Source organism: Enhydra lutris, unplaced genomic scaffold, assembly GCF_002288905.1.
Source record: "Enhydra lutris kenyoni isolate GAN:26980312 unplaced genomic scaffold, ASM228890v2 scaffoldscaffold1, whole genome shotgun sequence".
NCBI lineage: Eukaryota > Metazoa > Chordata > Mammalia > Carnivora > Mustelidae > Enhydra > Enhydra lutris.
This window is the reverse complement of record NW_019154085.1, coordinates 103268906-103294575: the sequence shown is the minus strand read 5'-3', so window position 1 is coordinate 103294575 and position 25670 is coordinate 103268906. Positions and strand designations below refer to the sequence as shown.

The window sequence follows — 25670 nt, the reverse complement described above, 5'->3', positions numbered from 1 at the left end:
TTTGAGTTTTATTAGTGACCCCGCCTCAGAGCAACCCCTCAGAGAATGCTGGCCCTCCCCCAGGGGAGCTGAGTGTCTCTGCCTGCAGACACTTCCGGCCACAGTATGGTTGAGGGACTGTGGGGGGGTCATCTGCATTCCACGCCAGCATCCTCACTGTGGTTGCAGTTGTGGGCCCCCCAGTTGCTCTTTCTGCAATTCCAGAGGGTCGTCTCTGTCCCCTGACAGGCAACGTCATCCAGCCATATCTCCCCACTGCCTGGATATAGGGAAAGCAGGGAGAAAGAGGGGAGCAGGATTAGCGCCAAACTTACATTTGGGGTACACTGCCAATTTCCCTCGCAGCCACTCGGGCCCCAGGTGCTGATGGCCGGTCTCCTCTCCTGCTATGAGTCTGCCTCCCTTCTGCTTTCTGCCCTTTAACAAAAGTCTCATCCAAAGATTAGATGAGATTGATTAAGATAGATTGAGATATATCACCTATTTATAATTACTGATACTTAGTCTGTGCACTATTTGAAATTTCCTCCTGGGGACTTCCCAGTGTTTGTCTCTTTCCTGCTTAGTCCTGCTGCTGTACCCACCTTCCTCAAATGCCCTTTGAACCAGGCCGTTCTCTGGCTCGAAAGCATTCACATGTTCCTCCAAATCCCTTCCTCTGATATAATCAATTTCAGATCAACAGCACAGAGGAAAACAGCAGGATGGTGGACAGTTCCGACTTACCATGGTTTGATTTATGACTTTCCAACTTTATGATGGTGTGATCATACTTGGAATTTTGAATTGTGATCTTTTCCCAGGCTAGGGGGATGTGGGGTGAGGCACTCTTCAGATGCTGGGCAGCAGAAGCTCCCAGGCAGCCAGGTGCTCATGAGAGCAAACAACCGACACATGATACTGGGGCAGCCATTCCATATCCAGACTGCCATGCTGTTTGTAACCTTCAGTACAGTATCCAATCAATGGCCTGGTCTAGTGACACTTCATCATAAGTAGGCTTTGTGTTACATGATTTTGCCTAACTATGTTCTGGTGTAGGTGTTTTGAGCACCCTTATGGCAGATGAGGCTAAGCTGTGTCTTGGTAGGTGACCTGTTTTGTATTAGATGCATCTTTGACACAATGTTTTCAATTTACTTTGTGTTTATTGAGATGTAACCCCATTGTAAACCCAGGATGATCTGTATTTGGTTACAGTAATTTACTTTTACACACAGTTTACAGTGTTGTGATCTATATAAGTGTAATCTATATGAGGAAAATATATACTTTAAAGGAGTTTTACAAGCCAACTGGTACCTAGATTAAAAACCAGGTAGGCACTGTAAGGTGGAGTAAAGACAGAGAGCGTTTGGGGCAGGAGAAGGCAGCCTAATCTTCCTGCCAGGTCAGCTCTTGTGGCCAAAGAAATGGTCTTAGTCTGGGGATTTGGCTACTTTATTGAAAGTTTGAAGTTTTTGCTGAAAGAGATAGCCCGAGTCTCTAGCACCCCAGGATATCTTTCCAAAACTGATTTAAGGAATTCCCTGCTCTGATTTGTTTATTTTCCCCTTTGCACCTTTTCCTTGAAAATGATCACAGCAAGGCATGTCCTGGCTTCCAGTTTCCAGAAGTTGAGATGAGCACCTGTGTTTGCCCACCCTGCAACTTTTCTGTTGTTCTAGGACTGGCACCTGGCTGTCCTTCAGAGAGCCATGACTCACAGACACCCTTGGCCATGGAGCCCTCTGGCTTTCTATGCTGCACAGACAGTGACCCAACCGGGTGAGCCAGAGCCCCACCCAAGCCTTTGCTGTCCAGATCCTCTCTGTCCTGGGGCAGCCAGCCTAGAAGGCACTGACCAGCAGGACTTTTCAGTTGCTTAAACCAATCTTTTTCTTTTAACCTAAATTCATGGAGTCCTTTGCAACCAAAGGGAAAGCCTCCAGGAGAGAGGCTCCTGGCCAAGGACCCACTCACCAGGTGACATGTTGGTAAGGGCTGTTCCCCTGGAGTAGCCCAGCATGCGGCAGAAGACGGTGGCGTCAGAATTGTCCCAGCCATCATCACAGATTGTCCCCCAGACGCCGTTATAGAAAATTTCAGCCCGGCCTCTGTTCCTACTGCCGATAATCCTGACGGTCTGTAATGGTTCACCTGGGTGAAAGACACACGTGGGAGAGGGGAAAAGAGCAGCCTAGGGCTTTGTGTGGCTGCAGGCTCAGCCTTTTTCTGGTTGGCAGTTCTGTTATTCAGGGGCAGGGGAAGTCCCCCTGCTGGACTGTCACTAGAGCCGGGAACGTCCTGCATGTGGCTCAGCATTCTCTGTCCACTTGCAGCCAGTCTTGCATACCCAGCTGGCTGCATCGCATCTTGTCTTGTGGGGAGAAGAAAAGGAGCAGTTGAGGGGAAAATAGAAGGAGGGAAAGAAGGGGGAATGGGAGAAAGGGAAGGAGCAGGATTTGGAGAAGGAGGGAAGAAGAAAGAGAAGGAAGAGGGGAGGTGAGAGGGGAGAGGGGATGGGAGCTAAAAAAACAGTTGCGCTGTGGCTCTAAATAGTCATGGACGGGCTTCGCCAAAGGCTGAGTCTGTTAGCTTTTCCCAAAATGAGGCATTTCTCTGAGAACCAGGGTCTGTTCCCTACCACACCTACAGTTTTCAAGCACTGAGTTCCCACAAAGGCACACATTAAAGAGAATAGAAATAATAATTACCTTTTTGACCTTTTTCTCCCTGAGTTCCCTGTGCTCCAGAAGATCCTGTTGCAAGGAAAAAAAGAAAAGAAAAAAAAAGAACCCACACAACTTAAAGGAAACCAAGCCAGGATCCCTTCACCCTTCTTTGCTGGCGGTGGGGAGGAGAGTGGGGGCAGGGAGGTCAGATTCTCTCCTCCAGCTTTGCCAATGACCTGGCATCATGGGGACTGAGCACCACTGGTTGAAGAAGACGAAACAGGCCTGTCCTATGGCGGGAGGATTTAAACTAGATTCCTGAGGAGTACTGAACAGGTAGGAGACAGGGAGGGGAGGCATCTCCTTTGTGGAAAGCTCTGGTGGCTAGGGCTCGGCTGGGCGTCGTGCAAGCACACGTTCGCTTGTCTCGTCCCCGGGATGCCCAGGCTGTGCCTCATTCACTTCTGTGTCCTCAGGGCTGAGGGTAATCCCAGCACAGAAACTGTCCAGGGAGCCAATAAACCTCTACACCTTTGGTTCTGAAAACTCCCAGGCTCCTTACAACAGGGCCTCTCCTTAGAGCCCATAAATCACAGACTGAGGCCTTACCTTTTGCTCCTGGCTCTCCCTTTTGGCCTTTCAGTCCAGGTGCACCTGTGAGGCCTCCCTGGCCCGGGTTTCCCTTTTGTCCCTTCATGCCCTCAGGGCCTGGAGAGGAGAAAGACCGCTTCCATCAGATGTTCTGCCTTGGTTTCCAAGGGGGACCGAGGGCCTTGGTCTTTAAAGACTGGGTTGTCCTTGACAAGCGCACTCCCCACCCCCGTGAATGGACTGTTTGGATGTTCAGCCTGCACCTTCGGTCCACCTGGGAGAGGTGGTGAGGGCGGGCAGGGTCTGGGTACTGCTGTGATCTCCCCCCACTGACTCTCACATGAATGCTGGTAGACAACACACGGGTCACAAGAGCTGACAGGATTCCGGAGGTTTTTGGTCTTCCTCAGACCACATAATTGTGTAGAAGTTCTGGCCATTCTGGGAGAACTTGCTAGAATGTTTCTAGGCCTCGAGATCTGCTTTAGTAAGTTTAAATGCGAACCAAATATCCAGCTCAGAGGAAGAAAGCCAGTTCAAGAAATGTGTCTGAGAAGTTTCACATTGGCCCTCATCAGGGCAGGGCTGTGGAGAAGACTAGAAGTGCTCTGTGTGAAGACCTGTGCTCAGTGATGGACCACGGGCAGGGGCTTGGAAAACCAAGGTGACCATAACAGGCCAGTGGCAAGCAGCCGAAGGAGGACAAGAGGAGCTTCAGGGGACAAACAGAAGATGGAGAGGGACCAGCACAGGCATGAGGAAGCAGAGGCCTTGCAGCCTGGGACCTGGAGAATAAGGCTGCCCTGCTCCACAGAGGCCACATGCCCTGAAGCCACCAGCTGACCCCAAGCTCTCCAGCCCCCTCCTACCCCTTCTCCACCCTCAGCTTGGTCCCCCTCTCTATTGCCTCAGGTCCCTGAGTTCTGTCCCTCTCCAGGTTTTCCAGGGGAAGAATCTGAGGCTTGAGAGACAGAGCCCTGGAGTCTTAGCCTCAAACAGGCTTGGGCCCCGACCGCTCTAGGGGAAGGTTAAAGCAGAATGTTCAAAGTCAACAAGACCTGCCCTCCGAGCACGAGCCTTTCCAGACATCATTCTGAGAAATTAAAATGAAGCCGGCCCTTTACCTGGAACTCCTGATTCTCCTTTTGTTCCTTTCTGTCCTTGAAGTCCTAAGATCGAAATACAAAAAAGGGGGGGAAGATAATAAAACTTAGATATTAGACACTTTTAATCTTAGACAACCTCTACCTTTTGTCTGATTAATGCAGACGGAAAGACACATTGGTTCTCCACGATTGTTTAAAGCCTCCTTAGCCGAGCATAAAAGGAGACAGACCGCAGATAAATGGGGACACGTGTTGGGGTGAAGTAGAAAGGTAGTGGATGAAAGTCAGAGTTAGACAGACAGACAGACTCTGGATTTAATGGCTGGCCTTCCTGGTCCGATGATAGCCTGACTTGGAGTATAAATCCAACCCCATTCCTTCTTGCCTGCATTTTATTGGAAAAGAAGTGAGACATATTTTGAAAATAAAGGCACCTTTATTTCCAGAAGAGGAGACTCCCTGGGCTCAAGGAGTGGGTGGGGGGAGCCCTCACCCACAGCAGATGCTCCATAGAATTTATTGGTTCTTTTCATCGTGGCTCTAAGGTAGCTAAGGATTCGTGTGGCCAGGTCAGAAGCCACAGGAGTTCAAAGCTGCTGCTGTAGAAAAGCAGGACATGCTGGAAGGATCTGAGAGGGCAACTAGTTCAGCCCCTCATGGGAAGGATGGGACAGAACTGAGGTTTAGCGAGCTTCTTGCAAGACCTGGAGGAACCTCAGAGGCCAGACCTTGGCAGGCAGGCCCGAGCCCACCGTGAGCCATTTGCACCTGCTTTGGTCCCTCTTTTTAGAATGCCTCACCCGTTCTGTTCCCTGGAGAACTCAGATCAAGCCCGTAAGACCTGCTAAGATGTCAGACGTCACGTGACTGCGAAAACTTCTCTGGCCTCACCTATGGATGGCGTGATCCTCCCGAGGCAGCAGAAGGGCCAGAGCCAGACGGCCTGGGCTGGCATCTGTGTCTGTGACCTTGAGCAAGGTACTTGCCCTTTCGGAGCCTCACTTTCCTACTCTGAGTATCCTGGCTGCCTCGGGGGTGGTCCTGAGACTGAAATGTCATCTGCGTCACGGGCTGATCCTAATGTCTGGCCTGCACTCAGTAGGTGCTGCCCCAGAGACCCCACAGACCCTGTTTGCGTGCATCTGTCTCCCCTCCGGAGGAAGCACCTCAGACCCTGGCCCACAGGAGCTCCTGGCTCCTGGCCCAACAAGCCCCCTAATTGTTCACTGGTGACCTGAGCCAGAAGAGGCAGCACAAATTTCCTCTGCTCATTGGCATCTGAATTGTGTGTGTCAAGATTAGAGAGTAGAAGCCACACTCAGACATCTGTGTTTGGCTGTTAGTAAATAGAAAAACAGTCTAAAATGGTCCATACCTTGACCCTTGGCCCTCTGTCTGCAGTCTAGAGGGCGCAATATTGCAGAAACCTCTACCTGAAGAGTCCATCCCTGGAACCAAGGTTCAGGGACGCCAGGCCCCATGACCTCCCTTTATGGTCCCCTCCCAAAGAAATGCCCATCTCCAGCTGTCCCCAAAGCACCACATGACAAGCACACCCTGTTCAGACAGGAATCACAGGGACTCCCTTACTTGCTGACCCGTGCACGCTGCTAAGGGCTTTATACATATCCTCATCCCACCTTTCAGTTACCCTGCAAGGTCGTGCCCTTTTCCTTTATACAGAAGAGGAGGAAAGACACAGTCACAGATGCTAGGTGATTTATCCAAGGCCACACAGTGATGGAGTGGTGAAACTGGGTTGTAACCCAGGTGGGTCTCCCACTGAGTGCTGTAGCTCCCTATGCCCCATTAGCACAGCAGCTCACATCTTCCTGGAGTTTCCATTTGGCCTGTCCACCTGGTTCCCAGGTTCCATCCCATCCCCTAAATGAGTAGCTGAGCTAGGGGTGCTTCAGAGTCACCTGCACGGCGCTGGCGAACCAAACCGGCTTGTCAGGCTCGACCCTGGAGTTGCTGATTCAGTGGATCTGAGAAGCTGCCTTTCTAGCAGGTTCCCAGCTGATGGTGATGCTGCTGGTCCAGGGACCACATTTTGAGTAACACTGCCTTAAACAAATCTCACTGGCTCTTTAAAGACCAGCTCCCAGCTCACCACCTTTGATCAGCCTTCCTGTCTCTGGGGAAAACAAATGCTGATTTCTCCTCTAAACCACATCTAACTGGGTTTTTCTGGGTATCACACATGTATCAAGCTGAGAGGACCCAAAATATTTATTTACAAGGTATTTACTTAAAGAAATAATTTTCTCCCAAGAAAATCGTTTTGTTAGAAAGCACATGTCTCAAGAGACTGGCGGCCAAACAGAGCAGCAGTTAGAATGGTCCCTAGGTGATGTGATTGGAAGTCTTTATACCTAATTAAAGGTCATACAGCACGATAAAAATTAAAAAAAAAAAAAGCACATGTCTCTGGATTGTTCAGTGTTCAGCTGGTGTTTTGCCTAAAATCTTAGAATGTTTCTGCTCTGAGGGGGAAATTGCCAGTTTCAAACACAGAGTGCTGTCAAGCTAGCAGGGACCTGGCTATTATTCTAGAATATTCTTCACATTCCACACAGAAGGAAATGGGCCCGGGGCAGGTCTTCCAGCTCTGATTTAATGTAGAAATTTCCAGTACATTAGGAAACTCCTTAAGTAGCATCTTGACATACAGGCTAAGTGCAGCCTGACAAAGTGAGGATGACTTTGACAACTGACAGACGGCGCTATGTGGCAGAAGTAAGATGGCGGGTTGGGGACTAATACTGGGACAGGTGTAGACTTTTGCAGATATCTCTGAGAGATTTAGAGGAAAATGAGGACAGGTTTTATGAGTGGCAACTTAGAAATGTGAGTTGGTAGAATTTAATAAATTCTGGGACCAACTCAGTACTTTGATATGGGGACTGGAATCAACTGAGAAATTATATTCACAATATAGGGCTTAATTGCTATTATGAATTACTTTTTGTTGCTTACCTTCAAAATAAAATGTCTTCAAATACAGATGAGAAAATAGATTTTAGGTTATTTGCATTTTGGCTTTGCCTCAAGAGGAAAATAAAAGGATATAGAAAATTCAGATTCTTGTTATATTTTAGACACGAAGGCTGCTGAGATGCAGACCTTCTGATCAGATGGGTGTTTCAGAGCTTAAATGTCTTGGCTGCTTCTAATGCCATTTCATGAGGTGGGATCCTAGAAAGCAAAATGCCCACATCATTTCCCAACAAACTTGAAAATGGCCAAAGGATTTTGAGCTAAAATGAATTTTTGTGGGATTTTTTGTTTTTTATTTTGCGATCTTTTTCCCCCAAGTGAAATAACTCCGTAATCCTTTGAAAGATCAAAGGTTAGAAATAACTCCATTTTGGGAGGCTGGTAAAATGTTGTTTTGTGAATGGTGAAGGAAATGGCCTTGGGAGAAATTTCTGCCGAGTGATCATGCCGTCTATAACGTGTGGTTTGTCCTCCAGACAGAACGAAAAACGTTTCCTCATCACCATCTTTAATCTAAGATGGCTGCTTTCTCTCAAGAGGTATCAACACAGGGACACATTCCACCTGAGTGGGTTGGAGTACAATAAGCGACTGTTCACAACAGCAGGAGGATTTGGTGACTGAGCCAGGATTCACCCATCTGCGGGGCAGTGGCAAGGGCAGGAGAGTCCGACTTTCTTAGAATCGTTTACTCTGTGCTATTCTATGTAACACGGTCTGGGAAAGCACAATTTTGGGATCTGGCTCTGGGATTAAGATTCAGAGTATATTACCTGTGAGACCCCAAGGAGAGGATTCACCCTCGGGGAATGTTTGCTCCCTCCGCTGTAAGGTAGCGGTGATGAAACTCTGGGACACAGGCAGATGAGCTAAGATCATAGGAGTAAATCCCAAGCACAGTGCCTGGCCCAGAAGTATCGTTAATCATAAACAGATTTCATTTGTTTTAATTAATGCACGATCATGGGATCTGGCTATTAGCCTAGGTCAAGCCAAGGCACTATAATTTCTCTGTTTTCATCCAGGGAGGCTTGATGTTCTCTTGAGAGATTAATGATTTTATTTACAAAATAGGAAATACATTGGGTTGAAAAACTGGCTTGATATAACCCACACGGGACAGACACCATACTACCTCCAGTTTGGGGAATACCAGTGTCCTGACATTGAAAAGTAAGCATTATCTTCCATGATCACTACCCATCCTTCCTTTTCCCACTTGAGAAATCTAACCTCTCTAAGAGTTCCTTAACCTCTGACTTTGGGAAGATAGGTAGACTGATAATGGACCTGTGGGAATAGGCCAGATAATGGACCTGTGGAAATTCCCTCTTGAGATGGAACCATTAGCTACTAGATCAAGACAAGCATTTGGATTTGCGTGGGAAACCAACACAATTTTATGAAAGTTGTAATCATCACATGCTCCAAATTGAAGATGTAATCAGCATGTTTACTTGGGTAGCCGGAATTAAGGAATAGCCTTTAGAATTTGCCTGATTGGTATTCACCACTGGGCCTGATTGATGGAGATCCCCAAAAAAGTGCTCAACAAATACATGGGAACTTGATAATAAGGTTAAAACCATCCCCAGGCTGTGAGCCAAAGGAATCTGGGCTCTCAGGGAGGTGGGTTTTGGGGTAAATAATGAAGAGTCATAACAGGGCCTGAGAACATCATGTTTCCTTCTTGGAATCGAAGAAGAACCTGCTGTAGCCTCAGCTTAAATCCTTCCTGACCTGGGATGGAGAGGGAAGGTGTCGCTCATCAGAATGCCTGATTGGGGGTAAGGGTATTCTCAGGCTGCCTAGGAAGGAAAAGAGCATGACAGAGTGTAATGGATAAGGCCCCTGGCTTTGAGCCAGCCAGGCTACGATTCCAACCTTCACTGTGTCTCCTCCTGGCTCCTCAAGTGTGGGCAAGTTGCACTAATGAAAGTGCTTATCCCAGTGGGTTATCATGAAAATGCTTGTTATCGGAGCGATTCTTCCGAGGTAAACCGTCCCAGGGTATGGAGTGCAGGGCAAAATCTCCTACCTCCAGAGAGTGGGAGACACAGGCTGGGGGGCCTGGGAAGGGGGCTCAGTGTCCCTTGTAGGTAAAATCGTGTTTTACCCCTGATACCCTTACTTAGTTAAGAACCATTAGTCTGGCAATCGGGGAAGGGTTGGGAGAGAGACTTGTTTATAACTGAGGGTTGAAAGCTGTCATCACTATGAAGCCAAGCAGAAAACTCAGGGGTAGGGCCGCCTCGTGCCCAGAAGTCAGACTTCCTGGGATCTGGGAGCAAGGAAGGTGGAAATATTTAAGATCGGGAGGAGGCAGTCAACAAGGCAGGGAGAGCTGACCACCACACCAGAAGGTGAGACCTTGCTGGGGGGGGCCTTCAGGTAGCATTGATATGGCCTCAGGCAGCAGATCCCTGGCCGTGGATGACACAGCGTGAAAAAGAAACCAGCTCAGAGCCTGGATGGGCTGGAAGGACAGTGGGTACTTTTTTTTTTTCCTGAAGATTTTATTTATTTAATTGATAGACACATAGTGAGAGAGGGAACACAAGCAGGGGGAATCAGAGAGGGAGAAGCAGGCTTCTTGCCGAGGAGGAAGCCCGCTGCGGGGCCTGATCCCAGGACCCTGGGATCATGACCTAAGCCAAAGGCAGATGCTTAATGACTGAGTCACCCAGACACCCCAGGATAGCACGTACTACAAAAGCCTGTGCCATAGCTCTCGATGATCTTCAGGAAAACCCCAATGGTTGAAGGCTCAGAGTCCAGGGCCAGCCAGGAGGTGGCCCCCACCCACCCCTCTGGCCAGAGCTCCTGACCCTCTCTCACATCCCAACCCTAGATGCCAGGTACAGAAGCCTACAGAGCCCTCCCTCATTCTTTCATGACTTCGCCTGCTCTCTTCCTTCTCTCTAGATTTCCTTTCCCTTCCTCCCCATGGCCAGACTCCACTCATTCCACAAGACTCATCTCAAGCTCTTACATCACTCACGTGCTGCTCTGCCTTTCACCACCCCTACCAGAGAAGGGACATGATGAAACTGAAGCATTTAGCTGAGTTAAGTCACATTTGTTTAAGGAATCAATCCATCTACTAGTCAACTACTTGATCAATGAGCCCTAAGAACACCTGCCCCTCATGTGGGTCTGCACATGGCTCTGCGTGAGGGCGTCAGGCTAACACAGCATGACCTGCGGCACGAGACACAGACCTGCGACACAGCATGAGAACGGCCTGCGGCAGACTGTCCACGGCCACCCAAAGCCACTGCCCAGCCTGCTCTCTTGACCTTGCACTGTTACAATACCTCCAGGCTGCACTTGGCTTTCTAAGGGGCATTCAGCACTTCTCCATGCAAAAGTTCATGACAGAATGCACCTGGCACAGTCTGGCAACAGTCTGTCTGCCTGTCTCAGGCACCAACCTGTATGCGTGAGGTCAGGAAGCAGGTGTTACACATCATGGTGCCCCAGTGCCCCCCAAAAGTGGCCCAGAGTTTTTAGACCATTGCCCAGACTGACTTAGTGACTAGACAAAATTGGTGTAGAGGTTTATAAAGTAGGCCACTTTGGTTGGCTGGTTTATAACCTATACTAAGTTGGCACAATGGTTTATAATGTAGACTAAGTTGACATGAAGTTTTATATAGTGGTCACTGTGAGTTTGGTTACTGTGGGTCACTCCTCCCAGCCTGAGGCCCTTTGGGAGAATGTTCAAGAAGGGGTTTCTTGACCTTGCCCCCCCCCCACCGAAATCCAGAGCCCTGACCCTGGGGCCCCATTATAGGTTAGCTGGAGAGAATGGAAACTATGTCCAGGGCTAGAAGGCGGTCCAGGAGACAATGTGGGTCAGCTTCCCTTCTCTTTAATGGTGGAGGTTCGGTCATGGCTTTGGGGCCTTTCAGGGACCCTGAGCAGAGAGAGGACAGCCCTAGGGCTTTGAGCTCAAAGGGCCCTGAGAGAGGAAAGTGTCCTCCTTAATCCGGGTGCCTCTGGGGCCTGAGTACAGAAGACCATCTGCCTCCTTCTGGTGGGCCCACTGGGAGGGAGTCCTCCTCCCTGTCCACCCCTGACACCCAGCACCCTGCCCACCCCCAACCACACCCTCTGTTACCTGGGTCTCCCTTGCTTCCTTTCACGCCGTGGGCTCCAGGACTCCCGGGTGTCCCTGGTGGCCCTGTACAACAGATGCCCAGATGGCATGAGGGCTGAGCTCCGTGGGTCTTCAGACATCACTCCCTATACCCACCACAGTGCCGAGGACCTCACCTGCTAGTCCAGGGGAGCCAGCAGTGCCAGGCTCCCCCTTGGCCCCTGGGGATCCTGCCACGCCCGGAGAGCCAGGAGGACCCTTCGCTCCAGGTTGTCCTGCAAGCGACAAGGGCAAGGTTGGGTGTGGTCGCCAGAGAGCCTCGTTGCCGCCCCTCAACACACCTCTCTTCTCAGCAGTGACACGCATATGTCCTACCACCTTGTATGTTCCCTGGGCAGCTTTAATCAGCTCCCTTTAGAGGCTGCGAACAGGCCTAATCAGCAGGAGAAAAGTTAGAGCCTGAGCAATTTGTTCATCTCGGCCATCACTCTGCAGGGTCTGGGGTTAGGGACCCACCAATCAAGCCTGTTCCTTTCAGGCAGAGCTGAGTTTTAAGAGACCCTGGGTGCTCTGGGTTAACACAACAATGAGATAGAGATAGTGGAGTCATGTCCTGGACTTGGCTTTGCCCAGGGACAGTGGCAGCTCGAATGATACCTGGATTCCCAGAGTTCTTACCTTGATCTCCTTTTATTCCAGGAAATCCAGCTGCACCTGAAAGGACGAGGGACTTTTAGGGATTTTGTGCCCTTATAGCTCAGTCCACCAGGGGGGAAAGGAATAGCTACAGTCTGATGGACAGCCTCTTACCTGGGGCGCCTGGCTTCCCCGAGTCACCTTTAGTCCCCTGGGCTCCGGGGGGACCCATAACCCCTGTGTCTCCTTTCATGCCCATGTCCCCCTTGCTTCCTGAAAAATCAAGGAGTCGTGGTCAGGCACAGGAGGAGGGCAAACCCAGCCGCCAGATCCCACTGACACTTGTCCCACCCAAATTACAAACTCAAACTCTTTGAGCTCCTGCTACCTGGTGCCCAGAAGTGGAAGATACAATAGGTGCCCTCTAGGAGCACACCACCTTGCCCCAGAGACAAGACATGAACTTGTGAAAAACGGCCAAGGTCAACTGGCCTGAGTGGTGGGTGGGCCAGGGAAGCCAGGCTCTCAGGACCCTGGGAGGGACCACAGTCCAGGCTTAGCTAGAGCTCATTTTCGTGTCTGCATTTTGGGTAATTACTTTCCAAGCCTCTCAAACCGAAATCTGAATATTCCAGAAAGTCGATCCCAAATGCTGAGAATAGAGATTCGAAGGTACGGGGTGGGGGGGCTGGTGGCGGGGAGAAGAACATTGCGGCAGCTCAAATTCCTGCCAGGGCTTCAGTCACAGCCTCTCTTGGTGCCTGAGGTATCAAATTTTCCACTTGTCATCTGCATTCACGGCTTGTCCCAGCCTGTCCTCTCCTCGGTCGTCCACTGCTCCCTCCTCCTTTCTGCCACTGCTCAGTGCATATCAATCGAGGGAGGCTTCTGGCAAAGCAGGGCCTGGCAACCCCGTCCCAGTCCACGAGTTTGGTTTTGGAGCTGGCTGTACACCCCTCCTAACCATGCCAGGCTGGGTCTGCTCAGCAGTAACCCAGCAGTAACCTGCTGTTCTGGGAGCCAGTCGAAGCCCTACCCAGAGCAGCTCGCTCTGCCCTGGGATGGGCTCAGCACTGTGCAATTTGGTTAAAAGGCTCCATTCCCTTACTTTCTTGATAGGGAAGGGGAGGACTCAAAGGGATACCAGCCTTTTCTCCAGTGAATCAAGAAAGGAGACAGAAAGTCCTGAAGCAGAGGGAAAGAATCATGGGTTATGCAAAGCTTTCTGGATCAAAGCTGGGGGTGATCTCAGGGGCAAGGCTTAGGAAGTAGATTCTTTCTGGTTTAGATACTTGAAGGATGATTATTCCTTCATGGGAAACAAAAGAACCAGAGAGAACTTGGTTACAGATGAGATCTCTTATAACCTCAGGGGCAAGCCCCAAGGAAGGCAGTTCTCGGGCATTGAGGGTGTCCTCTTTGGCAGAAGGCACAAATGGGATTTGTTAGAAGGGACTAGGAATTACTTCCCTGGAGGAATTGGTTGGTGCCTGATTGCTCTGGCCAGCCAGAACCATCACATGATAGAAATGGCTTGGCTGTACAAGGATTTTGGAGCGTGGTCTGGGCCGGGGTCTGTGTGTGGCTGGGCCCGCCATGTCTCCATCAAAGGGGACAGCCCTGGGAATCCCCGCGTTCCTAGTGAAACGACCCACCCACGGAGGAACCCAGCTGTGCCTGATGTCTGAACCTTCCCATCACAGCTAAAGGTGAAGTGAGGCAAAAAGAGTGTCCCCTGGATCTCCACTAGGGGCATTACCCATCCACTGTGACAAAGAGCACCAAGCCTCAGTACCACCAAAGCAGGGCTCTCTTGGTTCCCGCGTCCCCTCTGCGGAATGGAGATTGGGGACCAGTGGGTGAAAGAGATCTTGTGATCTTGGGAGACGAAATTTGGGAAGAGGAGGGGTAAAAACTACGGCAATTCCCCTCGCAGGCTGGCCACAGCGTTTCCAGTCCCGAGTCCGCCTCCGAGTGCGGGCTTCGTGCCCTGCTGCGGAATCGTCGTGGGCCTGTGGCGGTGGGTGATGTGGGCTGGGAAACAGGAGGGCGTAGACTCTACGCGCAAAGCGCCGGCTTGTCACCCCCCATTCTGGGGTGGGAGGGGAGGGCCAGCTTGAGAAAGTCGGGGGCCTCCTTTCCTGTTGCAGAGAGCACTGCAGAGGGCCGCCTTTGGAAGCACCCTCAGTGGTCAACGGTCTAACCAATTGCTTGGTGCAAAGGTTTGGCTCAGTCCTGCCCAGGAGAATTCTGCAGCCCCCGCCCCCGCCCCTGCCCCGCCTCCGTGGCTGCAGCCCCTGAGATCTGCGCATGAGTGCCCGGCTCATCCCTGGGGTGCCCTAAGTTCTAATGCCTTCCTCCTTCCTTACTTCAGCACGATTGGCTCTCCTGAAACCCTTGATCATCGCTCCTCATTCTATTGATGGGCACCCAGAGCGAGTCTGTTTTCTCTTCCACAAGTGACTTTTTAATGTTTGAACATGGCTAACACATCCCGGTAAGGGCCCCCTTCCTGAAGACAAGCACCCCAGTCTCTTACAATGTAAATATTCCTATTTGCAGGTATAGTGCCACACATCTTATGCCTTATACTCCTGTTGTAACTAATCCTTATTAGAGGTTGCTCTTATTATCCCCCTTTTATGGGTGAGTAAATTGAGGGTCAGAGAGGTCGAGTCATTTACCCCAGGTGAGGTCGAGTCATTTACCCCAGCTAGTGAGTTGTATTAGGACCCCGATGTGTCTGATCTTAGAACTGAAGTCCTTCTCTTTTCTACCTTAAAGGATCACAAAGGCTAATGGCTATCATTCATTTAGTGTTGAACCATGTGGCAGATGGTTTGAAAACATGATCTCTAGCCCTCCTAACTGTCCTACAAGATATGCATAATTTAATTATGATTATTTTAACGGCCATTCTTTTCTGAAATGAAGAAACTAAATCTCAGCTGGTTAAAAATGTGCCTAGCAAGGCATGTGAACAGGTGCAGAGCATGGTTGGGGTCCCAGCCCACTAGCCGGGGCGCCCGTGTGCCGCAGCTGGTGGAGTGTCCAACCTTTGGTTTCTGTCAGGTCAGAATCTCAAGGTCGTGGGATCAAGCCCCGCATCCCGCTCTGTGCTCAGTATGGAGTCTGTTTGAGATTCTCTCTCTCCCTTTCCCTCTGCCCCTACCCCCACCGTGCTCTCTAAAATAAATAAATCTTCAAAAAAAAAATAATAATAACAAGCTCACTAGCTGCACAACACTCATTCTCCCTATGATACAATACCCCAGAACCCCCCAAGGGGGCCTCAAGAAGCCAAGGGGCAAGGGACATGGAGGCGCTCGGTCATGGCCAGAGCCCCTGGGGCCGTGCTTCTCAAAGAGCTCCTGCTAGACTGTCAGGGTCAGAATCATCCAGGCCTTCGAAACACACACTCTTGGACTTGGAACAAGTGCCCTAAAAAGTTCTGAGGTAGCACCTCCTTCTGGTATCAATCCCTTTTCCCTCCTTGCCAGCCAGTCTACCCTCCTCCCTTGTGTCCTCCTCAGGTCCCACTGCTGTCCCTCGCCTTCCTCTCCTCCGAGCTCCTAGCATGGCCTGTGTCCCCACTCATCACTGGTTGTGCCTGGAATGAGACTGTGTCTCCTTACTCCCCACCCCCCTGCTCTCAGCTTTCATATTCCTGGCCTCTGCTCACCTGGACAGAAGGGACCTCATGGGTGCTCCCATGAGACTGGTAGGCAGAGCCCAGCTTTGTCTGCTTTGTCCTCAGTGGTACAGAACAGACACACTTCCATAGGATCGGGGCCCAGCCCTTAGCCAACCCCCCCAACACACACAAGCACCGACACTCCCACTGGACCCTTACCTGGAAGACCCAGGTCTCCTTTGTCTCCCTTAGCTCCAGGTTCCCCTTTCGGGCCAACGAGACCCCCATCACCTTTGCTGCCCTTCTCTCCCTGCTGTCCTGGGGTGGGCAGAGAATGGCCAATGAGGTGGGCTCCCACCATCCTCCTGGGAGGGACTCCTAGGCAATGGGGCAGGGGGCGTTCCAGGAGAAGAGGAAGTCTGGGGGAGGTGAGGTCATCTCTTGGGTGTATCGATGAGGCACAATAAGACTCCAGAGCAGAGGACTAGGGGAGGGCAATGCCCCTCTGAGGCAGCGGGGATGGGGATGGCTGGTTGGGGGATAGCTGTGGGGAGAAGGTTGTGGGGAGCTGGCTCAGCCTCTCGGCCAAGGCATCGCTGAGCCCAAGCAGAGGACACACACATTACCAGGGGCTCCTTGTTTCCCTGGAGCACCGTTGGGTCCTCGGAGGCCTGCGAGGAAGGAAAGAACTAGTCACAGGGCTCTTGGCTCCTCAGTCAGCTGATGTTCTAGAGCCCCTCAGAAGGATAAGATGCCCACTCGAGGTGAAGCGCCTCTCTCTGTCTCATCTGCTCCCCCCAACCCCGCCACACACATACCAGTGACACCATTTCACTCTTCAGAACAAGAAGAAAAAGAGAGAGAGAGAGAGGAAATAAGAGGCCGAGTTTCTTGGGCATAGAGGTATGAATGAGCCAACCCTCCTGCTTCCCAACCCTCGGCTCGTGCACACACCCACCCCTACCCACCTGCCTCTCCCTTGATTCCAGGCGGGCCCTGGAGTCCTGGAGGACCTGGAAAGGAAAAGGGATTCAGAACAAAGCCTGGACAAAGAGGAGGAAAAGGATTATAGGGCTAGTAGCCAGAGGCCAGCGTCCATGGCTCGCCTTGGCCCCTTGGCCCCCTTCTCAGCCAGTGGTCTTGGCAGAAGTGGGATTCAATGCCAAGCCTGCCCGGGGCCCCTTTTGACCTGGGAGACTTGAAGCACAGGAGCAGAGACCCAGGAGCCAGCCCACAGGTGGGGTGACAAAGCCACTTATCACACCACTATTTATCCAACGCACTACCATTGAGCCCCAGGAACAAGCCAAACTGTGCGGAGGAAGGAAAGGAAGAGAAGGCAGAGCTCCTTCCTCCAAGAAGCTCAGGGCCCAACAGGTGAACTGCAGTGGTGCGTGTTCAAGGAGCAGCACCGCGCCTTCAGCTGCATGACGTGGTTCAAGTTACTTCTTCCTTTTGAGCCTCAGTTTCCTCATCGGTAGAATGGGCTTAATATACTAGCTCTGCAGGGCGGTCCTGGCGGCAGGCTCTGAACTCAGGCCACCTATTTTTACTGTCACTCACATACTGTTCTCTCCCTTTCCAAGGGCTGCTTGCAGGTTCGAGACTCACAACAACCCAGGAGGGCGGGACAGGGTTCCTCGTCCTGTCTTAATCCGTTCCAGCTGCTATAAGCCTCAGGGCAGGAGGCCTATAAACAACAAAAATGCATTGCTCACAGTTCTAGAGGCTGGAAGTCCAAGATTCGGTTGCTAGTGTGGTCAGCTTCTTCTGACTTCTTGCTGTGTCCTCACTTGGTGGAGGGGGTTGGTGAGGGAGCATTGGGGTGTCTTTTATAAGGATACTAATCCCATTCAAGAGGGCCCTGCTCTTAGCACTGAATCATCTCCCAAAGGCCCCACCTCCTAATACAGTCACCTCAGGGGTTAGGTTTTCAACACAGGCATTTGGAGGAGATACACTCAGACCATAGCGGGTCTCCACATCCCCGTAGAGGAAAACAACTTTCTGGTAGGCATGGCTTTGCCTGAGAGAGAGGGAGATTTGGAGAGAGGCTGGCAGGTTCCAGGTCTCTCAGGGGCAAAGCCTTTCACCCATGTCAGGACACCATGATGACAAAGCCCATGACATGCTTTCTATTTCAGAGTAGGACCTCAGTCCAATTTGTGGAATCCATAAGTCTATATCCATCCTGTGTGCACAAGCCTGGGGTCCCAAGGGATGGAAGCAGGATGGGGGACTAGAGTCCCTCTCAGACAAGCTCTAGGAAAGGGCAGTTGAAAATCAGTTTGGGGTTTGACAGCAGGCCCCACTGACAGGGAGGAGACTTCAGCTCCCTCCAGGGTCTGATTCTGCTCCTCAGCCTTGCCTGAGTTAGCTTGAGCAAGTCAACATCCCTTAGGGCCTGTTTCCTCATCTGTGAAATGCAGATAATAGCAGCAGCCACATGCGGTTAGTGTGAGGGATCCACAAAACATAGGTGAATGTACCTTGCATGTAGCTAGGACTACTGCCTTCACCCCACCTCCTGACCAAGGCCTGCCTAGTCCCTGCAGCTCCCAGCCTGTCTCCCACCTCCGCTCCTCTCATTCTTGCACTCCAGCACTAGGTCTTCTTTCTTTGCTTTTCTTTGCTCACCAAATCCCCGTTCCTAACTCATACCCCAGGGCCTTTGCATGTGTGGGTCTCTGCCTAGCATCCGTATTTCCTGGCACCTTCCACTCACACTCAGGTCAAGGCTGAAAGTTCTCTCTGGGAACCTTCTGTGGCCCCTGAGGGGGTTAAGTCCCCTCATGCTCTCCTTACCTAGGGAGCTGCCCCAGTCTCTCAGAGCACAAGCCAGGGCTGTAACCGAATCACGCTTCCCTGAGGGCAGGGATTCTGTCTTTTTCTGTCTGCATTCCCAGTGCCTGGGGAGGTGTCAGCCTTGAGATGCTTTTTGTAAATGTCTGTTGAGAAGTCTGGAACACAGCGGGGAGGGGCAGAGAGGTGTGGGTGGGTTCCACATCACCGTTTCCCAAACTTGACTTAGGTGCAGGATCCCCGGCCCCTACCAGCACTGTTTTGGAAGCCTGGCCAGAGGGCAGTTTCAAGGCAGGCTGCTTTGGGGCCAAACCCATCACCTCTGGGCCCTGTACCCAGCCATCCTCTGGGACCCACCTATTGGTTTCCAGGGGCTGGTGCAGGAAAACATGCCTTTGCGGGAGCATGACCAGGCAAGGCAGGCCTTGGGGGAGGGGAAAGAGATGGTGGGCCTCCCCTGGGGGGCCCAGGGTGGTGGGGGAAGCTGGGAAGGGGTCGGGGGTGAGCCCTAGCTGCTGGAATCAGTTTCCTGCCTCTGTTTTCTGGGCTTCAGAAGAGAGACAGACAGAGACAGAGACAAAGAGGTAGTCAGAGACTACCGTGTCTGGAGAGAGACAGGGAGACGAAGCTGTAGATTACAAATACACACACACACACACACACACACACGCATACAGGTCTTCTTCAACTTACAGTGGGGCTACATCTCAATAAACAATAGAAATTGAAAATATTTTCAGTCAAAAATGCATTTAGTACACCTAATCAACTACACATCACAGCGCAGCTTCGCCTCCCTTAAAGATATTCAGAACACCGACATCAGCCCACAGTTGTGCAAAATCATCTAATGCAAAGCCTGTTTTATAATACAGAGCTGCCCCTGTCCTGTAACTTACTGACTCCTATACTGACAGTGAGAGCAGTGTGGCTGTCTGGGGACAGAGTGGTTGTCAGCGGATCAGTTGTTTGCTCTTGGGAGTGCCTGGCTGAAGGGGAGCTGTCCTGCTCAGGATTATACGAGAGCATGCCCCACCCCCCACCATGTCCCTAGCCTGGGAGAAGATCAAAATTCAAAATTTGAGGACGCCTGGGTGGCTCAGTAGGTTAAGCGTCTGCCTTCGGCTCAGGTCATGATCCCAGGGTTCTGGGATCGAGTTCCACATCGGCCTTCCTGCTCAGTGGAGCCTGCTTCTCCCTCTCCCTCTCCCTGCTGCTCTCCCTGCTTGTGCTCTCTCTCTCTGACCAATAAATAAATAAAATCCTTAAGAAAAAAAACTAAAAACAAATTCAAAATTTGAAGTATAGTGTCTGCTGAATGCGATCACTTTCGCACCATTGTGAAGTCAAAAAGTTGTAACTGGAGCCTCTCTGATCAGGGGCCATGTGTGCATTCACACAGAAAGAGCCAGAGAGACAGAGACAGAGGGACCAAAGGGAGGCTGCTACCTGCCTGGAGGTGAGCTGGGCTCTGTGTCTGGTCCTGGAACACTGGGCCTGGGGCAGAGGCTAGAGCAGACTTTCAACATCAGCTAGGTGGGGGATGGATACTAAAGAGGGCACTTGCTGTGATGAGCCCTGGGTGTTGTAGGTAAGTGATGAATCACTGACTTCCACTCCTGAAACCAATATTGCTCTGTATGGTAACTGAAATTAGCAAGCACAAACAACATCAGACGAAACACTGGGTTGAGAAGAGGTGTCAGCCTCTCCTTGGAGGGAAGGAGCCAACATCCATCCGGCTGGAGCTCCCCAAGTGTTAGCTCCTTTAACCTTCCCCACAAAATAACAAAGCAAATAACAACAACACGGAACAACAAGGGCACATTTGAATACTCACTCTGAGCTGGGCACTGGACTACACATTTTTACATTCATCATTTTATCCTCACTTCAATCCCAGGAGGTCCTATCATTATCCCCATCTTATAGCAGGGGGACACAGAGCTCAAAGTGTTAAGTGACTTGCTCAAGGCACCTGGTTCCAGAGAGAGCCAAGGTCTGTCCCCAGGAGAGCCAGTGATGCAAAGGGACCCTCATGTCATCATGCAAGGCTGCCTCGAAACTCTCCCTCGCCAGTGGCATGTCTGGGCCATCCATGAATAATTATGAAGCCAAAGAGTTCTATCCCAAGAACAACGTGCAGAATTATTTTCAAGATGACATTTCAGCCACTCCGCTGATAGAACGCGATAGGCGTGAGTGAGTGCACATGTATGTGCATGCGCGTAGCCAAAGCTGTGTGTTCAGGTAGAAAGAAAAAGCAGTGAAGGCACAGGTGTTTTCCTCAGAGAGCACCTGCTATCATCGGACATTTTTTTGCACACTCTTCACGTGCATCTTATAGCCACCCTGGGAAGTGAGCAAAATTATCTCCATTAGTTTTTATACAGCTGAGTCGCTGAGGTTCCAGAAAACTGACATCACTGGTCCAAAGTCACACAGCCAGGAAGCAGTGGGGCTAGGATTAGAACTCAGGTCCCAGAGGCTACCCTCCTGTTATGTGCTCTAGGAGGCATGAGGCGTGCACCCCTGGAAAGGATCACAGACAGATGGGGGGAGAAGCTCCGTGTTAGGTTAGAGGTATCTGGAAACAGTGATTACTGGAGACGGGGTGGGGGGAGCCCTGCACCTGCAGCTGGAGTGCTGGGGGAGAGGGCACCTGAGGGGGACACCCTTGGGCTGGCCTCGGAAGGCAGCTTAGATTTGGTGGGGTGGGGAGGATGGGGGAGCCATTTCCCACTTCAGGCGAGGAGAGGGTAAAGGCCCAGAAGCCAGGAGTCCCAGCAAGGTCAGGGAACAGAGAGCCGACCCAATGGAGGACCAGTGAGTTTGTGGGGAACTTTGGGGGCCCGTGGAAGGTAAGCTGGGGTAGGGTCCAGAAAGGCATAAGCCCAGGAGCCCCTGGGGGAAGGCCTTGGTGAGTGGGCAGGGTCAGAGGGGAAATGAACATACCTGGAGTGCCTCGTTCCCCTTTGACCCGGAACAGCTCTGCAAGGGGAGGAGAGAGGGCTGTAGGCTGGGCTGGGAGGGTATGCACCCAGGGCACCCAGCTCTAAGTTGGGGGTCTCTGCCCTCCAGCTGAGCAGCAAGGGTTTCAAGTGGTTGGGGGATTTGGCCAACAGGAGGCAAACACCTGGGTATTTTCCAGGACTGAGCTTTGGAAAAAGCCAGATGTTTCGTTGCAGCTAGTGGTCTGCTCCAGGGAGCCATAGATCCCCGGGAGCTGCGGAAGTGGGGAAAGAAGGTGAGACCTCCAGAGTTTACCCTATATTGTCGGAAGACTTGCGGGCCCAACCCCTTCAAAAAGAGCCTCAGGTTAAAAGCGGGGCCCCTCGGGCTGATCACAACCAGCTCCGCAGTATATCAAGGGAGGGGGTAAAGGTCCCTGCGTCTGAGTATCTGAACATCTGAGCCTGGGCACTGCCCATTGGTCACAGCTGTCCCCTGTCCCTGCATCCTGGCTTGGCCTTCATCTGTGCTCACTGGGAAAACCACGGCCTCTGGGGAATTCCCCCACTGGGACCCTGTGCCCATTGAGTACATGTTCCCATGGGCACAGAACAGTGGTCATGGGATCACCCTTTAAACACTAGCTCACTCCAGACATCGGGGCCGGAGCGCCAGGCAATAGTGAGGTCACATGTAGGAGCAACTTCGGCCCAAATTAGTCCTCCCTGTTCTGGTACAAACAGTCTTGGGCCCCGAGAAAACCGAGGGGAGGGGGATCCCCAGTATCTCCACCTTGGCTTCCATTTTCTCCTGCCGAGGGCCCTATCTTCCAAGCTACACTTGCTGGCCATACTTCCCCAGCAAGCCCACCACCCTGTCCTTCTGAGGTCCCTATGTGGCCCGGACTTCTTGTTGCCTGCGGTTAATCTGTCTCTAGACATGGAGCCAGTATTAGTAGATTGCATAAGAGCGATCCTGGGACTTGCCCCAGGCTCTGTGTTTTACCCATCCTCCCAAACATTCTAGATCCACCTCATGCCTACTCCATATGGCTCTCACTACTTTCCTTGGGCCCCAGGATTCTGGAATGCTCTCCTTGCCAGGGAAGGGGATTTGGACCCAAGAATCCGCTTGCCCATGAACCCGCAGCCCCTCCTTTCCATCCCCTGAGGAGTCCTGGTGCAGAGGGGAAGGGGCCGAACCTGGGCTCCGAGTGAAGTTGTCCACCTTCCGTAGCAGGTATTCTTGCCTGGTGTGAACCTGGGTGATCTGGGCCTGTAGGGCCTGCAGCCCCAGCATGCCCCCAGGGAGGTGCGGGAGGGGCATGGACTGGAACAAAGAGAAGGACTGATGGTCCTCGGTGGCCAGCGTTCCATTGAAGTGAGTCTCCAGCACCCGGAGCCGCTCCTGCAGATTCAAAACTGGACACCCCATCCCCACCCCAGAGCCTTCTTTTAGGGGGACCTCATTAAAGCTCCAGGCATCTGAGCACATCCCTGACGTTCTTGTGTTATATATGCATGACTTCTGAGGGTCCTGGATACCGAACGCGCATTTCATGTTCTGTGAGGACCTAGTGTGAGCACAGACTTCTTTCTATATCCTGCATGTGGGCACTACACACTCAGGCATGACGTTACATATTCATAGAATATTCTTGAATGGCCTAGGGATGTACCCACAGCATCATGATCAACCTTCAACCTTCCTACAGGCTCTGGCATGAACATATGACGACCAACATGCTGGTCTGATGTGATCACATGTGGCCTGAATATATGTGTGACGGATGTTTATAGCAGCTGGGCACACAATGTTCTTGGGTGACCTCAGTGTGCGCAGTTGGGAATGTTTCGTGACCTTAACATTTGGACAGGGAGCACTTTGCAAGTAAAATCATGTTAATATGAACATTTTGATCAATAACATCCCTTCCTGCTTAGACACGGGGAAGTCTTGATGAAAGACTTGTGAAATTATTGCATTGTTCACTTCTCTGACATACACAAGCTCGCATGGTCTCTCTCTCTCTCTTTCAATCTGTCTCCATGTCTCTCTCTCTGTCACACACATACTCGCTTGTTCACTTCCCCCCACCAACCCCCATCCATGAGACTACCCGGCTACCCACGGACTAAGAACCGCCTCTCAGCAGGCAGGTAGCAGTGACCCCAGGGCTCTCCACTCAGCCTGAGCCCTGTATCACCCCAGGAGGCACCAGACAGGACCGGACCTCTTTACCTTTCACCACCAACAGCCCAGTACCCGCGGTGAGCAGAATCAGGTAGATGGCCACCATGACCATGAAGCAGTTCACCCCCCTTCTCTTCCTGGGGTTTGGATCTGAAACACAACACCGGCAGAAGGTGGATGCTATAGGAGGCAGAGACCGGGAGGTCCCAACTTGTGTGGGAATCCCCTCTCTGTGTGAGCAGATGGCTCCCCGGGAGGTCGAGGATAAAGACACAAAGTCCCACTACCCCGAAATCCTCCCCCTGGGTCCTCTCCTCCTCCCACAAACTGAGAAGAGCCACTGTTGCTCCCTTGCCGGTAGGGCTGGGCAAACACTCGCGCCCCCCACCATTACGTGGCAGGTACAGTCCTGAAACCAGGTGCACTCTCGATGCCCCAGCACAGCGCCTGGCAACAGAGGCTCTGTTGAGAGAGGTCATCTCAAGGCTCTCAAGAGATGTTTATCAAGTGAATGAATGAATGAACAGACTTAAGTTCCACGACTTTGGGAGGAGAACGATTGTCACCAGTTTATCAACTCCAAGCGAGGTTTGGAGAAGTTAAAGTACCTATTAGGTGATGAGACCCTGATCTGGAACTCAGATTCGGGCTTTTGTTTTCTTTTTTCCTTAGATCATTAATTATACATTAATAATAATAATAATAAATAAATTGTTTCCTTTTTTCCTTAGATCATTAATTATACAAATGAAACCTACTTAGTATAATTTATCAGACAACACAGCATTACAAGGGTTAATAATCTTTTAATCGGGGACTTCGGGGGACCTCAATTCCCTGGCATCCTAACCTGCTGACATAAGTTTTGCTGGCTTTCTGGGGTGTGGCCTTGCTCTCAGCCTGCTTACTCATGGAAACTGACAAACCCATACGTACACTGCTGGACAGACTTTTTTTTTCCTTTCGATTTTACACAAATGATATCATATGACATATAATATGGCTCATTTTTTTCTGCAATGCATGATTTCCCATGGACATTCCTCTTGTTTATTTGTTGTTGTTTTGTTTTGTAGAGAAAGATTTAACTCTCCTTTTAATAGCTGCCTAAGAGCCCTTCAAGAAAAGAGCCACAATTCATGCAGGCATTTCCCCATGGGCAAGCTGTTTCTGGTGTGGGGCATTGCAAAGGAGGTCACCATGTAGGGGCACCTGGGTGGCTCAGTGGGTTAAAGCCTCTGCCTTCAGCTCAGGTCATGATCTCAGGGTCCTAGGATCGAGCCCCCCATCGGGCTCTCTGCTCAGCGGGGACCCTGCTTCCTCCTCTCTCTCTGCCTGCTTCTCTGCCTCCTTGTGAGCTCTCTCTCTGTCAAATAAATAAATAAAATCTTAAAAAAAAAAAAAAGAGGCCACCATGTTTCCAACACCAACCCTCTCCAACACCAGCTGTCTCCCCATTTCAGGGCGTCCAAAGGCAGGGAGCCAGACTGTAGAAGGTCCTGTGTTTCCCAGCACTCTTACTGACAGAGCACCTCCTCTGTGCCAGGCATTGTCTGATATGGTCTATAACGCTTCTGGCAATCCTGGCAGGTAGGTGTGAGCATCCTCTTCTACAGACTTGGGGTCCAGAAAAGTTAGGGCAACACAACAGGCATGTGCCCCTGGGCCCATCTAACCCCAAGGATTGAGTTTGTCTAACTCGCCTATATGAACCGTTGCCCTTGGAAAAATGCAGTTGCAGTGAGCTCCAAGGGCAGGTGTGAAGGTCAAAGAGATCATCTGTGGACATCCCAGGGGAGGGAGTCAGGGTTCATGAACACATTTTTTGCTCTGTGGTAGGTGATGTTGGGTTTTCAGTTGACTCTTATCCTAGATCCATATGAACCTCGAGTCTGTGGAACCTTCATCGTTCTGCTGATACTGCTTCCAGCCACGTGCAGAACAGAAACCCCTGCTTTAGCATCGCCTGATGCATGGTGGTCTCGAGATGGCTTTGGCAG

The 25670-nt window shown here is 51.2% G+C and overlaps 1 protein-coding gene across 1 annotated transcript; it reads right to left on the bottom strand.

Moving 5' to 3' along the window:
* LOC111140930 (macrophage receptor MARCO-like) lies at window positions 1-25220 on the bottom strand. The gene is made up of 16 exons (XM_022493199.1): window positions 25196-25220; window positions 23719-23850; window positions 22680-22898; window positions 21481-21516; window positions 16692-16736; window positions 16350-16394; window positions 15943-16041; window positions 12264-12362; window positions 12132-12167; window positions 11630-11728; window positions 11475-11537; window positions 4370-4414; window positions 3264-3362; window positions 2697-2741; window positions 1963-2139; window positions 1-259 (listed from the first exon to the last, which is right to left on the bottom strand). The coding sequence occupies exons 1-16, from the start codon at window positions 25218-25220 to the stop codon at window positions 129-131; spliced, it is 1395 nt and encodes a 464-aa protein (XP_022348907.1). The 3' UTR covers window positions 1-128.
* Window positions 25221-25670: the final 450 nt, after the last annotated feature.